Source organism: Sapajus apella, unplaced genomic scaffold (assembly GCF_009761245.1).
Source record: "Sapajus apella isolate SASKATOON/1434 unplaced genomic scaffold, GSC_monkey_1.0 scaffold49, whole genome shotgun sequence".
Lineage (NCBI taxonomy): Eukaryota > Metazoa > Chordata > Mammalia > Primates > Cebidae > Sapajus > Sapajus apella.
Window position 1 is genome coordinate 13,986,342 of NW_022436989.1, and position 14,160 is coordinate 14,000,501.

Here is a 14,160-nt window from a genome sequence, read left to right on the forward strand (position 1 = left end):
TAAATTTCTATCATGTTAGTATTTTAACAGTCAAGGTACATAATAAAGCAAACTAAGGCAGAAATCTTCCATAATATTCTACATTAATATATTGGTAGGAATGTAACATATTTAATACAACTGGATGCAATATTTGCAGAAACCCTGAAACAAAATAAATCACATAAAATCACATGAAGCCAAATCTTCAGAAGTAATAATTCAAACATCTTATATGCCATCAAGATACTTTCTGAAATGGCATGTGATTTGCTCTTTTTCCAATAGCTTAAAAAATGCACAAACTAGTAATGAACCCTGGTAGTGAAACAGTTACAAGAGCAATTAAATACTTTATACCTCCACCATGACCCTACTTATCAACCCAAGTTAGAAGCAGGCCTGCCAAAGCATACAGATCTCAGCGCGCCTACAGGGAACAAGGCTTAGAACTGTTTCCTCATACAGCAGGCTGCTGGGAATCACCCAAGTTAGCCAAATTAAAAGGACCCTCACCTCCAACCATGATGAACAAATACCTGATACGGTGACACCTGATTTTGCAGAATTAATAAAAATCATAATGTTATTAGGCTAAAAAGAGTTGTAGAAAATGTTTAGGTATCAATGAGTTCACACACACATAACATTAAGAAATATTTAAAGCATAAATATTTTAAATTTAAAACACTTTATGGTGTTTCTAAGTAAAATATTAAAATAAATATATTCAATAGCTTGCATTTAGATTTTGTCTTACGGTTTACCAAATTCTTTGACATATATGAGGAATTGGCAAATTAGAGCCCACAGGCTAAATCAGCACAATGTCTCTTTTGTAAATAAAGTTTTATTGGAATACTGCCACATTCATTTGTTTACATATTGTCAAGGATGTTTTGGCTACAACAGCAGAATTACATAGTTGCAAACAGAGACCATATGGACTGCAAAACCAAAAAGATTTACTATCTGGCCTCTTAAAGGAGAAATTTGCTGACCCCAGCCATACACCATCTCACTTAATCCTCACGTCACCATATTCCGAAAGCTATTGGAGTCAGACAGCTCAAACCTACTACCTCAACAACACTATTTGCCCTCCAACGTAAAAGAAACAAATACTCTGAGATGTTCCTCTTTCCGGAGTTATATCCCAGAATACATCAGGCATACTCTCATCTGGCTCCTGCTATGACTCACCATACATTTATCAGCAGGTAGTTAGTTTGATTTGGATATAGCCTGTAGCCATGGAAGAATTTCTGTATCAACCCAGATAACACATAAGAAGGAATCCACAAATCTGGACCTTCAAACTGTAGCTTTTGAACTTTGCTCTGCATCAGAATCATCTGGAGTATTCAAAGAAAAAAATACTGCTTCATCACAAAGTAAGATAGATTAATGGACACATAAGGGTTAAATCTATGTTAAAGCAAATTAGTACATTAATAGCAGAATCTAGGCAATGGGATTATAAGTGACATAATTTTTGTAAGTGAATAGTTTTAAGTGAATTTTTTTTTTTTTTTGGAAGGCATCTTGCTCTGTCACCCAGGCTGGAGTGCAGTGGCATGATTTCAGCTCACTGCAATCTCCACCTCCTCAGTTCAAGCAATTCTCCTGCCTCAGCCTCTGGAGTAGCTGGGATTACAGGCGTCCACCACCATGCCTGGCTAATTTTTGTATTTTTAGTAGAGATAAGGTTTCATCATGTTGGCCAGGCTGGTCTCGAACTCCTGACCTCAGTTGATCCACCCACCTTAGCCTCTGAAAATACTGGGATGACAGGTGCGAGTTACCGCACCAAGCCTTAAGTGAAAAAAAAAAAAAAGAGTGTCATTCTGTATCAACAGAACCTATCATTTAGCCCAGAGGGTCTCGAAGTATGGTTCTAGGGATCCCTGGCCTTCCCGAAGATGGTGACAGTGTGAATACAGAAACAGATATGACCATTCATCTGTCTTCTCTCAAAGTCTAACATTAAAGTGAGCTTCACAAGTGCAAAGAAATGCCACCATCTTCATTAAATTTGCTTTGGAAAATATGGAGGTGTTCCCATTACAAATACTATGTTAAGATGTAATAGGTCTATTGTTATATTCATATTATGAGACATTTTTAAAATTTATTATTTTAAATTTCTAGTATGATAAATATCAATTGCTACAAACCAAAGCTCTTTGGGAGTCCTGAAAGCAAATATTTGAGAATGGTTAATCTAGGCAATATGTGGAGACAATAAAAGTGCAAGTTCTAGGATCAGAGGTCCCAGATTCGATTCTCAGCACTACCCTCTGACAGGCTGAATGACTTTCATCAAGTCAACTGATCATTGGGTTCTTTTTTTTTTTTACCTGTAAAATGGGGATATTTAGAGTGCCCACCTCAAAAGGTTGTAGTTACAAATAAATGAGGATAAATTCTAAGTAGTGCTCAGCATCTAGTATGCCCTAAATAAGTGTTAACAACAAATCCTGTTACTATTAGGTTGGTGCACAATTGTGGCTTTTGCAATTATTAACACTATTGTTTAGTTAAAAGCACTTAACATGAAGCAGTATTTGGAGAAGATGAATTTTAAAAACTAAATTCACACTGCCTAAGGGGCAACTGTACAAATTTAAGTTTCAGGCTCCAAAATAAAACCATCACAGCTCTCCCAGGTCCCCCAGAAAACCTTCTGCCCATTAAAATTCATTCACGGGGGTGCTTCTGCTTTTCAGGAGTCCCGGATTAACTCAGCAGGTTACCTCAGTCACTAACATCTAGAGTTAAAATCATCAGCCTGACATGGTAAAGCTAGTCAATATTTTCTAATTTTGGAGGGAGTTAGAAACCAGAGAGAAAAGGGGGTCTAAAATAACTCACTAAACAAACTGTGATGCTAAAACCAGGCTGGGTTGTAAATGATAAACAATGTTGGTCAAACCCATGTCTAAGTAAATTATTTTAGTTTTTATTATTGCCGTTCTGACAATCTATGGTAGTACAGTCATAAAACAGATGATCCCCAGCTTATATTTTTCTCTGGGTAGATGTGTCTTCTAGCAGCAGATCGTACCACACACCTCCTCAATAACCATCAATGACTCTCCCTTGCCTCTTAAATAGTCCACATATCTTAGCCTGGCATCCATGGCACTCACTGCCTGACCATATGCTAAATGTGTTTCCTTCCCAAAAAACCTTTTCCCCACTTTCCATCTAGTTATGCCTAACTACTCATTGTTCCCTGAAAAAGCCATATGCTTTTATTCCAGTATTATCTAACTGCCTTTAATGGGTTACGAAACATTAAACAGATTTTCCCTACAGGACTTTTGTCAAATCTCCCAAGAAATGAATACAGTATCAGAAATCAAGACATTCAGCTTCAATGAAGTTATATAACTTGGTCAAGGTCACACAGCTAGTAAATTATGACACTGATATTCAAATCCAGATGTGACAGACTTTAAAGTCAATGCTAGAGCCAGAAGTGGTGGATCTTACATGTAATCCCAGCACTTTGGGAGGCTGAGGAGGAAGGATGATGGCTTGAGTCCAGGAGTTTAAGACCAGCCTGGTCTATACAGCAGGACCTTTTATTACCAAGAGAAAAAAAAAAAAAAAAAAAAAAAAAAAGCCAATGCTCTTTCCCTTACCTGCACTATTCTGGTGAAGTTTAACACTTAAATGCTAGTGTGAGAAAGCAGGGTTTACAAATGATCTTCCTAAATGGGTAGATACTTTTCTCTGTCTCCTTTACCATGCTTTGATATCACTGATAATAATTACAAAACTGATCAAATATGGATAGTTTGCATAATTCAGATGTGACTAGCTATACCTCTCACAACTACAAAAAATAAGACATGGCCTATTTTTTAATTTTATTTTAATTTTTGTAGTCCAGGGTCTCACTGTGTTCCCCAAGCTGGTCTCAAATTCCTGGGCTCAAGTGATCCTCCCACCCTGGCCTCCCAAAGTGTCAGGATTATAGGTATGAGCCACCATGCCTGGTCAGCTACTTATTTTTTTAATATGCAAGCATGAAAATGATGGGGGAAGATGTGGTGACTCTTTTGTGATTGCTGTTCTTCTAAAAGTCTAATCTTTCACCAACCTTGTGTCAAAAGCAGATGTCGACCTCAATTACTATTGGGACATCTGGACTGACTTCTCTGTGCCTCCTGAAACAGGAAGCAGCTATAGCATGAAGCTAGGTGTCCTGAGTAACAGAACAGAAGAGAGAAGGGGACTTATGCCCTATAACTGATAATAGTGTAATTAACAGCTTCCCCAAATCACTCTGATGAACTATTTAAACATCTTATTTGGAGATTACATTTTCCATAATTTTCTCAGATAGTTCCTTTATTTACACAGTACTAATGAAAAAAGCTAAAACAAAAAATTTATATTCCTTTTGCAATCTGTCATAGGAAGAGCTCCAAATGGCATTTCATGGTATTTATATACAACTATTGTAGATGTAGTTGTAGTTGTAAATAATACTGTAGATAATAATTATTACCAAAAGGCTAACAACAATTGAAATAATAGATGCTTAATCATTGACATAAAAGGTATAAAAGGAAGTAGCTACCATAATTTGTGGCTCAGTTTCCCATGGAAAGTTTATTTCCTCTTAAGAAAAAAAAAAAGAACACAATAAGCAATATCACAAAAAGAAAAAAGAAACCATAAATGATGCCACATAACGTTATTTCAATCCTGCACTTTTGCAGTTTGATAAATAAAACTCTTAAACAAAATTCTAATAATTCAAACCCTCCTTAGTCATTCTTATATTGCAATATTTCATCTTCACAGCCTGCTGAGAACCTCCCTGCAAAATACTTCCACTGCTACCATTCTGGGCAGAGCTGGTGCCTCCTCTCATATAGACAACCTTGACAGCCATCACTCGGGCCCATGCAGTTCCTTCTTCACAGAAGCCAGTGCCATCACTCAGAGTGAACCGTCCACGTGCACAGCAGAAGGAGGCCTGCTAGGCCTGCTCCACACATGCCTCTCCTCACCAGCCTTTTCCTCACTCCTCCAATATGGAAGGCTTGTTTTTGCTTCCTTTTTCCTTTGCCTGGGTCTTTGCTTGACTAATTTGTGGCCCTTCCTTGGGGTGCCTTCCCTAGAGCACCCCGTGTGAAATAGCACCCCCATTCTCCACGGTACTACTCTCCTTCCCTCACCATGCTTAAGTTTCTTGACAGCACTTACTAATCTATTTGTGAATGAGTGACTGCCATCTATCTTCCCTATCAGACCAAGCTCTATGATGGCAAAAATGCTGTCATCGTTGTCTGGCTTGCCATGTGTTCCTGGAGCCCAGAAGTGACTGCCACAGGGTAGGCATTCCCAAAGTGTTAAATGAGTTCCAGCTCTCCATGACGTTTCTCTCTTCTGTAAATGCCTACAACACTGGCAATTTTCACAGTAACCCAAGGTTGCCTTGTATTGTTCTCTGGGGGGTGCATATAGGTAGAATTACATAAAGTGTTTACTACTTATTTTGAATCCAGGGTGGAGTTACAAGGCCTAGTATTTATTTATAACAAATGATGCTTAAAGCTTGCTAACTTGGCACAACTTTCAAACTGTTGCTATCTGTTAGAAAAGGGACAAAGTTGTTTATATCATTCACAACATATCAGCTGCTATCTAGACATAAACATTCCCTCACAAGATACATGCAAACTTAAGAAGATCTACTAGAAAAGATAAAAGAAAATCTGTCAAGAGTAACATATTCTCTAGACAAATTTAAACATTTGTTTAAAACAGTAATTTCCACTGAATTGGCTCCAAGTAGTCTTCTACTGGCTCTTTGGTACATGAGTACACTACAGAGTGAAAATAAAATTCAATATTGATTTTTAAAACCTTGTTTACATTATCACTAACTCACTACCACCATTAGCAAATATCCAATAAAGTCAAACAAAACATACTGCAATAGAGTATCTGTTATACTCAAAAGTCTAAACAAGAAGTTATAGCTTCATATATCAGAAGAAAATTTCAAATCTACATTTATTCATTGAACAAATAAAGTCAGACATTCAGGATAAAGGCCATGTGTGAGGTCCCATGGTTTGCACATTTTAGACTCCAGTGGAACTTTTCATTTTACAGTAATTAAATAACTATAATAATGGTCATATTGTAACAAATACTTGGCCAGGCTAGTGACTAGCTAATTAAGTCTTTTATAAGAGTACAACAATTTAAAGCAAAGGGAGTCTTGCCTGACAATCATAGACATTAAAATATTCCAGGAAGTTTGGCAATTTATTCTGAGAATTAAAAGGCTTCCAAAAACTAAGTAGCAGCATGTAATCACCTTCAAATTATGTAATATCTACTGTATACAAAGTAGTCTATACTCCACTATACAAGTTTTTCTGGTGTCAGTAAAAACTGTTCAGCCATAGTTATTATTCCAGGGTCATGCTATTTCTTTTTACCATTTAATAATATTAGGAGTACTTTAAACATTTGTATTTTATAAAAGTTTAAGAAAGTTTACTATTTGCAATAATTGCTATGGATTGTTTGTTGATTGATCTATAAATCCTATGGATTGTTAGCCTAAGGATCAGTATAACCTAAGTGTTTGCTTGTGTTGATTATTTGGATATATTTGCAGAATGTTGGGTTCTGTGTTGTCACAGAGTTGCCTGCAATTGCCAAGAGGCAGGAGAAGGAATGAATTGTGCTGTTGATGTCCTTAAAATACCTGGTTCTACAGAAAACTCCCAGCAGACACAGGCTTTCAGGACACCGCTGGAAAGAGGGCTTATGGGACACATGGACAAGTCAGCCATCCCATGGCAGCACCTGGTCAGACATTCCTTTTATTGAAGGAAAAGTATATTATTGAAAGAAAAGTATATTTTAGGAAATTGCACTCTGTTTTTACTGTAACACAGTTCAAAAGCAAGCACTGCTAGAGTCCTCCTGTGGCCTCTCAGAATACTAAGAATATACCACTACCACTACCACTAACAACATATTTTGTTAGACTTTGCTCTCATCGCCTAAGCAGATGCAATCTAAATTATAGAGAGACTTGGGGGGAAGGAGGATCATGAAATAAAACCTAGAAGTATTCAATGCTTAGCTATAACATTCCAGTTATTTACAATTCCCAGTGAAAATGCTATATTAGTAATTTTCAAGTACATTTCTTCTTGTCACTCTTCTTTAGGGACAATGTTTTCACTTGAGCTAGCTCCTGTCCTAGCAGGTTGCACAGGATTGAAAGACCTCCAGCTCTTGCAGGCCAATGCCAGTTCTGGCTGCATCCTTTAACCTTTCATAGGATTTCATTTCATTTTGAGGATATGAAGCGATCTTCACTATTAAAGAACCAACATCAAACAGCAATTCTATAGACTCTTTCATACAGCAAAGTTTAATAGAATTTGCATGTAAGTCATTTGTCAGTTCTTTATTGACATCTGGAAAATCCACCCTGATTTATAAACAAAGTCAATGACACTGGCCAGGACTTCAGGATTTCAGATACTTGTGCAAGGACAATGCACTTGTTATTAACCCAATAGTGCGTTACAATGCATACCACTGCCTCTTGTCTGGAGAAAAGAGGACATTGAACCAATAATAAAATCATACTTCACAGAACGAGACATTTTTTTTTTTTTTTTTTTTTTTTTGAGACAGAGTCTTGCTCTATCCCCCAGGCTGGAGTGCAGTGGCTGCGATCTCGCTCACTTCAACTTCCGCCTCCCAGGATCAAGTGATTTTCATGCCTCAGCCTCCCAGGTAGCTGGGATTACAGGCGCCTGCCACCACGCCCAGCTAAATTTTGTATTTTTAGTAGAGATAGGGTTTCACCATGTTGGCCAGACTGGTCTCGAACTACTGACCTCAGGTGATCCCCCCGCCTCGGCCTCCAAAGAGTTGGGATTACAGGCGTGAGCCACGGCACCCTGCCCATAGAGAGACATCTGGATGAAAAAAGTCTCTGGAAAAAGTAAGGGACGTAAAGTCATATTTAGAATAGGCGAACAGCACCCTCAATACCGCACTTGTAAAGTTGACGCCCCCGAGTGCATTCGGGGACTTCGAAGAAGGCCACTGGAAGAGGACGGTTCCACATAACCTGCAGAAGGTCTCGGTTTGCAAAGTTCTACCCAGATGAATCACCTCTAGTATTGAAAGGCCGAACTGCCCCCTGAGGTTTCTAGGAGATCCAGGTATTTTACAAATGTTTCACTTACAAGCAAGTCTGGCCTGAGTTTTTTAAAAAAGCTTTCAAAGACAAGTCAAGGTTAAGTGAGTCACCAGCCTCAAAGCAACTAACAAGGACTAGCTGGACCTCCAAGCCCTGAAGGCCTGGGCATGAGGTGCTGCTGGCGCCCTAAGGCTGACCCCGGCATCTTTCCATCTGGTACTATGTCTGTCCTGCGGAGCCCGCCCTGGGCTGGCGGGGAGGTAGTCTTCCCCCCACCTCCCCCGGACCCACTTACTGTTGCTGGACTTGAGGTCCCGGTGCAGGATGGGCACGAAGGCCTCCTCGTGCAGGTACAGCATGCCCCGAGCTATCTGCACGGCCCAGTTGACCAGCACGTGCGGAGGGATGCGGCGCGCGCGGCGGGGACCCAGCGCGCGCGGGTCCGGGGCGGCGTTGGCGGCGGCCAGCGCGCGGTTGAGCGCTCCGCCGCGGGCGAACTCCAGCACCAGGCAGAGGTGCGGCTGCTGCAGGCACACGCCGCGCAGCTCGATGATGTTGGGGTGCTGCAGCATGGCGAAGAGCCGAGCCTCTCGCCGCACGCTCTCGGCCGCCGCCGCCGCGTCCTGCTCCGGGTCCCGGCGTGCCGCCTTCACCGCCACCTCCTGGCCCTGCCAGGTGGCGCGGTATACCTGCCCGAAGCCCCCCGCGCCGATGAGCTCCTTCAGCTCCAGCCGCTCGAAGTCGACGTGCACCGGAGAGCCGGGCCGTGGGGGCGGCGGCGCAGGCGGGGGCGCGGGGCTGGCAGCAGGGCAGCAGGGAGCCACGTAGTTGGCGGGGAAGATGCCGAGGCGCCGCCGCACCTGGCCGGCCCACCAGCCCTCGTCGCCCGACACCGCAGCGTCCTGCGACAGCACCTCCACCAGCTGGCCGCGCCGCAGGCTCAGCTCGTCCTCGCCGCGCGCCTCGTAGTCATAGAGCGCGGCCCACAGCCCCGCGCCCGCCGAGGCCGAGCCTCCCGAGGAGGTGGACGACGAGGACGCGGAGCCTCCAGGGGCTCCCTGGGCCGAGGACACCGGGGTGTCGGCCGCACCCTCGGCGCCCGGCAAAGCCATGAGGGGCAGCTGTGCGGGGAGGGCGGAGCGGGAGGCTGGGCTCAGCCTCCTGGGCTGCCGCGGGCGCGCATCGTCCGGCAGGGTGGCGGTCGGCACCGGGAGATGGCAAAGGAGAGGAATCACGATCGGTGACGCCGGCGATCAAGGGCTCGTTGCCCAAAGAGCCGGGCCTCGGCCCCCGTTCCGGCCCAGCCGCCTCTGCTGGCGCAGCGGTACCCGCAGCCGCGGGCGATATCCCACCATGGTCGTTCCCTGGGCCTGCGGCCCGCCCGCCGCGCGCTCCCTAGCCGGAGCCTGGGAAGCCCCACCCTATCCCCGCGCCAGGGCCGCCCCGCCCCCTCCGGGTTCATTCTACACAGCCCCGGGCCCGCCCCCTGGACCTGTCCCCAGGGCCTTCCCGCCCCTCCCGAGCCGCCCCGCCCTCTCCAGGTTCATTCCGCCCTTCGTGACCCGTCTCCAGTGCCCAGTCTGCGCCCGCCTTATGGGACCGCCCTTCTGGGTTCGCCCCACCCTTCCCCCCAACCGCACCAGCCCGCCCCGCCCACGGCAGGTTCACTTCCCTTTTCTATGCCTGTCCCCAGAGCCTCGTCCCGCCCCTGGTGGCCGGGCCCGTCCCCATCCACCTTGGGCCGGTCCCTCCCCCTGGGCCCGCCTTGCTAGTCCCGCCCCACCCCCGCAGCAGGTGCTCTGGAGCAATGGTGAGCCGCGCCCACGTGGTCTGCGAGGCGGGGTCTGCAGTCGCCCGCTATACATTTTCGGGAAAGTTTAAATTAAGCTAAAGGTAAGGCTGAGGACGCTTCTCCAAGAGGCGGTGGGAGAGGGTGGAGAAGATCGGGGGCCTCAGGATGTGGCGGGGGAGAGAGAGAGAGTTGCAATTCTGAGAGTGACAGGGAATCCCAGAACGGGCGGCAGGAGAAATTGTAGCGCAGTGCCAGACCTGGGCCAGTGCATGAGGCACATCACCAGGCTAAGTGCGTTTGAGCCAGCGTGCATTCAGAACTGACTAGGTTACGGATCGCAGCGCAGAGTGACCTGTGGTCACTACAGTCCCAGAAGCTTCATGATGATTAATCCCCTGCTTGTCTTTACTGTCTACTTAGATGGAAAATGCCCCAGTCTCCCTGGAAAACCACAGGTTTGGGTTTAGGAGGCATTGGCAATAGCCAGGTGCCGGAGGTTGACAGGTTACTGTGGCAGGTGATGAGGCTGAAACTTTCTAAAATATTAGATTATCCCGTAGTCGGCCAGAATTTCCTAAAATGTGGATCCTGTACTTCCAATGACAGGAGGGACAATTTTGGATATTATGAGGATAGTAACATTCTGAGTTATGTAAAGAGAAATTATTGCCTTTTCAGTTTTCTTTCAGTCTCTCAGATCAAACTATTTATTGGCTGTGTGACCTTGAGCAAGTTTCTTTATTTCTCTGACTCAGTTTCCTCATCAATAAACTGGAAATAATAATAAATAGTACCCACTTTATAGGGTTTTTAGGAAGACTAAATGAGTTAAAAGTCTTCCTAAAAGTCTTCAGTGGGACTTCTGCATCCACAGAATCAACCAATAGCTAGTCAAAAATGTTTTTTGAAAAAATCAAAAACAATGCAATACAAATAATACAAATAAAATACAGCATAACAACGACTTACATAACATTTACATTATATTCGGTATTATAAGTAATCTAAGTATTTAAAGTATGGCCATACTTTGGAGCTATTGCAAGCTTGGTTCCAGATCACTGCAATAAAGCAAGTGACATGAATTTTTTTGATTTCCCAGTGCATATAAAAGTTATGTTTCCAGTATACTATAGTCTATTAAGTGTGCAATAGCACTGTGTCTAAAGAATGTTTATACCTTAATTTTAAAAACTTTATAAGTAAAAAGTGCGAATGATCATCTGAACCTTCAGCAAGTCATAATCTTTCAGCTGGTAGAGGGTCTTTCCTCCATATCAGTGGCTGCTGACTGATCAAGGCAGTGGTTGCTAGAAGTTGGGGCACCTGTGGCAAATTCTTAAAGCAACAATGAAGTTTGTCACATGGATTGACTTTACCTTTCACAAAAGACTTTTCTGTAGCATGGGAAGCTGTTTGATACCATTTTAACAACAATAGAACTTCTTTCAAAATTGGTCTATCCTTCTCATACCTTGCTGCTATTTTACCAACCAAGTCTGTAATACTCAAAATTCTTTTTGTCCTTTCAGAATGTTCACAGCATCTCCACTGGGAGTAGATTCTATCTCAAGAAACTACTTTTTTTTTTTTTTTTTTGCCTATCCATAAGAAGCAACTCCACTCCTCATCTGTTCAAGTTTGATCATGAGATTGTAGCAATTCAGTCATATTTTCTGTCTCCATTTCTAATTCTAGTTCTCCTGCTATTTTCACCACATCTTGCAGTTCCTTCTGCTGAAGTCATGAGCTTAAGTCATTCATGAGCATTAGAATCAACTTCTTCCAAACTCCTGTTAATGATATTTTGACCTCCTCCCATGAATTATGAGTGTTTTTAATGGCATTTAGAATGGTGAATCCAATTTACTTTGCCCATACCCCATAGCAGAAGAATTGCTATCTTTGGCACCTATGGCCTTACAAAATGTTTTTCTTAAATAATGAGACTTAAAAGTCCAAGTGACTTTGTAGTCCATGGGTTACTGAATGGGTGTCCTGTTAGGCATGGAAACAACATTAATCCCTTTGTACGTCTCTATCAGAGCTCTTGGGTGACCAGGTGCATTGTTAGTGAGTAGTAATATTTTGAAAAGAATTTTTTTTTGAGCAATAGGTCTTAACAGTGGGCTTAAAATATTCAATAAAACTGGCCAGGTGTGGTGGCTTATGCCTGTAATCCCAGCACTTTGGGAGGCTGAGGTGGGCAGATCACCTGAGGTTAGGAGTTTGAGACCAGCCTGGCCAACAATCTGTACTAAAAATACAAAAATTAGCTGAGCAACGTGGCACACACCTGTACTCTCAGCTATTCTGGATGCTGAGACAAGAGAATCGCTTGAACCCAGGAGGAGGTGGTTGCAGTGAGCTGAGATCATGCTACTGCACTCCAATGTGGGCGACAGACTCTGTCTCAAAAAAAAAAAAATTAAGTAAACCATCCTGTAAACAGATGTGCTGTCATCCAGACTTTGTTGTGCCACTGATACAGCACAGGCAGAGTAGATTTAGCATAATTCTTAAGGGCCCTAAGGTTTTCAAAATGATGAATGAGCATTGGCTTCAACTTAGTTACTGGCTGCATTAGTCCTTAACAAGAGAGCCTGTCCTTTAAAGCGAGGTACGGACTTCTCCTCTCTAGTTTTAAAGTCCTAGATGGCATCTTCTTCCAACAGAAGACTGTTTTGTCTACATGGAAAATCTATTGTTTAGTGTATCCACCTTCATCAATTATCTTAGCTAGATTTTCTGGATAACTAGTTGTAGCTTCTATATTAGCCCTTGCTGCTTCACTGTGCACTTTTATGTTGAGATGACTTCTTTCCTTAAACCTCATAAGCCAACCTCTACTAGCTTTCCAACTTTCTCACCTCTCTCAGCCTTTCTAGAGTTGAAGACAGTTAAGGCCTTGCATTGGACTGGGCCCTGGCTTAAGGGAATGTTGTGGCTGGTTTGATCTTCTATCCAGACCACTAAAATTTTCTTCATATCAGCAGTAAGCTTGTTTGGCTTTCTTATCATTCACATGTTGATTGGAGTAGCACTTTTAATTTCCTTCAAGAACCTTTGCATTCATGACTTGGCTAACTGGTGCAAGAGGCTTAGCTTTCAGCCAATCTGGGCTTTGGACTTGCCTTCTTAACTAAGCTTAATCATTTCTAGCTTTTGCTTTAAAGTGAGAAATGTGTGACTTTTCCTTTCTCTTGAGCACTTAGAGGTCATTGTAGAGTTATTAATTGGCTTAATTACAATATTGTCCTCTCTCAGAATAGGGAAGCCTGAGGAGAAGGGAAAGGGACGGAGAATAGCCAGTCAGTGAGGCTGGCCATTTATCACAGTTGTTAAGTGCACTGTCTGTGGTTTGTGGCGCCCCAAAACAATAACAATGTTACATCAAAGATCACTGGTCACAGTTCACCATAATACATATAATAATAATGAAATCATTTGAAATATTGTGATAGTTGCCAAAATGTGATACAGAGACACAAAGTGAGCAGATGCTGTTCGAAGAGATGCTGCCAATAGACTTCCTTGTTGGAGTGTTGTCATACACCTTCAATTCGTAAAAAATGCAGTATCTGCAAAGCACGATGATTTGAAGCATGCCCGTATACCAGAGGATGTGCCTAGGTTATATGCAAATACTGTACCAGTTTATATATGGGACTTGAGCATCTGAGGATTTTAGAATTTGGGGGATTTTAGTAGTATAGTGCACAAATAAATTTTAACACTTTCCCCAGTGGGGTATAAGACAGCACCCTATAATCAAAAACATTAATATTTCTGTCCTGAAATGTCAGAATACTCTCAGCAAGTGGAATAAATAAACACCACGAACAGCTTTATGTCATTTCTAGTCAAGTTTTGATGCCAAATGAGGTTTGGCGCCAACTTCCAAAAACAAGTTTTTATTTTCAAAGCTTGTTGGATTTTAGAATTGTGGATGTTTATGCAAAGTGTTCAAGATAACTCCTTCCAGGTTTTTAGCTTAAGCAACTAGGTGGATAGTAATGCTGTGAAATGACCTAGAATATTGTTTTAGGAAAAAGGTAATTTATGGCCGGGCGCGGTGGCTCAAGCCTGTAATCCCAGCACTTTGGGAGGCCGAGGCGGGTGGATCACGAGGTCAGGAGGTCGAGACCATCCTGGTCAACATGGTGAAACCCCGTCTCTACTA

General features: G+C 42.9%; 1 protein-coding gene across 2 annotated transcripts in view; it reads right to left on the reverse strand.

The window, feature by feature from the left end:
- MAP3K21 (mitogen-activated protein kinase kinase kinase 21) overlaps positions 1–9,597 on the reverse strand; it is a 57,551-nt gene extending 47,954 nt beyond the window's left edge. The window contains exon 1 of one of the 2 annotated variants that reach the window (XM_032242323.1): positions 8,481–9,597. In XM_032242323.1, coding sequence (XP_032098214.1) covers positions 8,481–9,297 — 817 coding nt within the window. In that variant the 5' untranslated portion in view covers positions 9,298–9,597. The remainder of the gene's footprint in view (positions 1–8,480) is intronic. The other variant, XM_032242322.1, reaches the window with a different exon arrangement.
- Between the last annotated feature and the right edge of the window lie 4,563 nt (positions 9,598–14,160).